The 389-nt window shown below is 53.5% G+C and overlaps 1 protein-coding gene across 1 annotated transcript; it reads left to right on the forward strand.

The window, feature by feature from the left end:
- Positions 1-19: 19 nt before the first annotated feature.
- On the forward strand, positions 20-176 carry FIBRA_05912 (uncharacterized protein; the record flags this gene model as incomplete). Its single annotated transcript, XM_012327658.1, has 2 exons — positions 20-46; positions 102-176. 2 exons carry the CDS (start codon positions 20-22, stop codon positions 174-176), a joined length of 102 nt encoding a protein of 33 aa, XP_012183048.1.
- Positions 177-389: the final 213 nt, after the last annotated feature.

Consider the following 389-nt stretch of genomic DNA (forward strand, 5'->3'; position numbering starts at 1 on the left):
CTTACGACCGGCTCGCGATATGATTGTACTTATGTTTAGTCTGCTAGTTTGTGACGAATATTGATGCATTGTATAGTAAGTCCATACTCATCTCCCTTCAGATCAACACACTCGGCGAAGATATTATACGCGCACATTATATATATTATGTATTGGTTTTCGTGCATCTCCCGTGACTATGCACATGCATATTACGTCTTTTAACACACTAGATTGGCTGGAAGAACCCGCTCGAGAAGACGCGAAGCTAAACTGCATGCGCCGAGAATGGTGGGCTGCCGCCCAGACGGAAAATAAATGGGCCCGACGAGTGTCTGCCGAGCCTGTCTCGCGGCGAGGTGTGGCGGGGGGGGGGGGGGGGGGGGGGGGGGTGGGGGGGGGGGGGGGGG

This window comes from Fibroporia radiculosa (genome assembly GCF_000313525.1).
Source record: "Fibroporia radiculosa TFFH 294 genomic supercontigs, scaffold5656, whole genome shotgun sequence".
Taxonomy (NCBI): domain Eukaryota; kingdom Fungi; phylum Basidiomycota; class Agaricomycetes; order Polyporales; family Fibroporiaceae; genus Fibroporia; species Fibroporia radiculosa.